Below are 1,426 nucleotides of genomic sequence, written 5' to 3'. Positions count from 1 at the left end.
ATATGAGGTCTCCACGTGGACCTTTCGACATTAACTAGTAACAAAGATCTTGACATTTTATAATTTTTTTCGTTAGCACCATCAAATTCCACATTCAATCGTTTTATTCCATGCTTCAAGATTGATGATCCTTCCCGATTCTTTCAGCTTCCACACACCATGTGCCATCCGAAGGATTACGTACTTATTTTATAAGTTAGACAATATAAAACTAAATATTATTAACAGTAGAGAAAAAAAGATTTCCTTACTTTTAAAACTCTTTTTAGTTTTTTCCTCATACTCATTTTCAATCACATTCATATAATAAAAAATTTCGCATAGAAACCCAAATTTTTTTCCTACTTTTCAACATACATTCTTTTAAAACACTATTCAAAACTCTAGTACTCGGAAAAAAATACCACCAAACAAGGGCTTATTTATTGGTTAAGCTAATCAATACATGAATCAATCGTGCTCTACAAGTCCGTGTCCGCAACCTCAGATATGTACCAAAACGAAGAAACTAGTTAAACCAACTTTAGATTGCTTTGCAAATATTGAAGTGCAATAATTGTGGAAAGCAGTGGAAGTAAACAGTCACCTCTTCAATTTTGAATAATCCATGATAAATGTTTCATCATTGAGGCATTAAGACATTCGTCTATTTTCAAAACATTCATCAAATTAAAGATCTTAACATGCACCCTGGATTGGGAAACCTTGATCATTACAGATATCATGGAATAGAATAATCAAGTACCCAAATTTATTAATAATGAAAACAAAAGAGACATATCCATGTACTTTCCCAGATTAGTTGGAGCTTGCTTTAAAGAAAGAGGGACTTAAGCCTTTTTGGGTTCCCAGGGTTGGTATCTGGTCCAGTCTCTTTGTCCAGGGTTAAGGGTATGTCCCTTGGAGTGATAAATGTACTCATCCCCCTCCCCGGAGAAGTTCTCTTTGTGTTCAAGTCCATATCTCTTCGGCTTCAACAAGAGAAGCTACAACAAATGTACTCTATTGAGCATCTCAGCATACATGTCAAAACAATTCATTGAAATAGGACTTAAAACTCACCTCATCTCCTGTATGATCAGTTATAAAATGAAGCCAGCCATGCCATTCTGGTGGGACTTGAGAAGCATTGTAGCGATTCTTAGAAGCATATTCCACCCACCTATGTCTCCCTTAAAATTGAAATAAAACTGCTAACATCATCCTTGATTTTTTATTCAATAAAGCCTTGCAAGCTTTATAAGTGAATACTGAATTCAACTTACGATGCATGTGGATACAAGAGAAATGAAATGTTTCTAACACAGAAAGGGCATCATTTTCGATAGGGAAGAATTTCAAACCACTGATATGTGAGAGCAGATATGTGCGAGTTAATTTGAAGTGACTATTACAAATATAAGGGAAGAAATTTTAGGCTCAGAAT

The 1,426-nt window shown here is 34.6% G+C and overlaps 1 protein-coding gene across 1 annotated transcript; it reads right to left on the bottom strand.

Moving 5' to 3' along the window:
- Positions 1-569: 569 nt before the first annotated feature.
- Positions 570-1,172, bottom strand: LOC111384220 (probable NADH dehydrogenase [ubiquinone] 1 alpha subcomplex subunit 12; the record flags this gene model as incomplete). Its single annotated transcript, XM_023008477.1, has 2 exons — positions 570-986; positions 1,063-1,172. Coding segments are annotated over 2 exons (266 nt in total), but the record flags the coding sequence as incomplete, so codon positions are not given.
- Positions 1,173-1,426: the final 254 nt, after the last annotated feature.

Source organism: Olea europaea, unplaced genomic scaffold (genome assembly GCF_002742605.1).
Source record: "Olea europaea var. sylvestris unplaced genomic scaffold, O_europaea_v1 scaffold28699, whole genome shotgun sequence".
NCBI lineage: Eukaryota > Viridiplantae > Streptophyta > Magnoliopsida > Lamiales > Oleaceae > Olea > Olea europaea.
The sequence above is the reverse complement of the archived record's forward strand: the minus strand, read 5'-3'. Positions and strand labels throughout refer to the sequence as shown.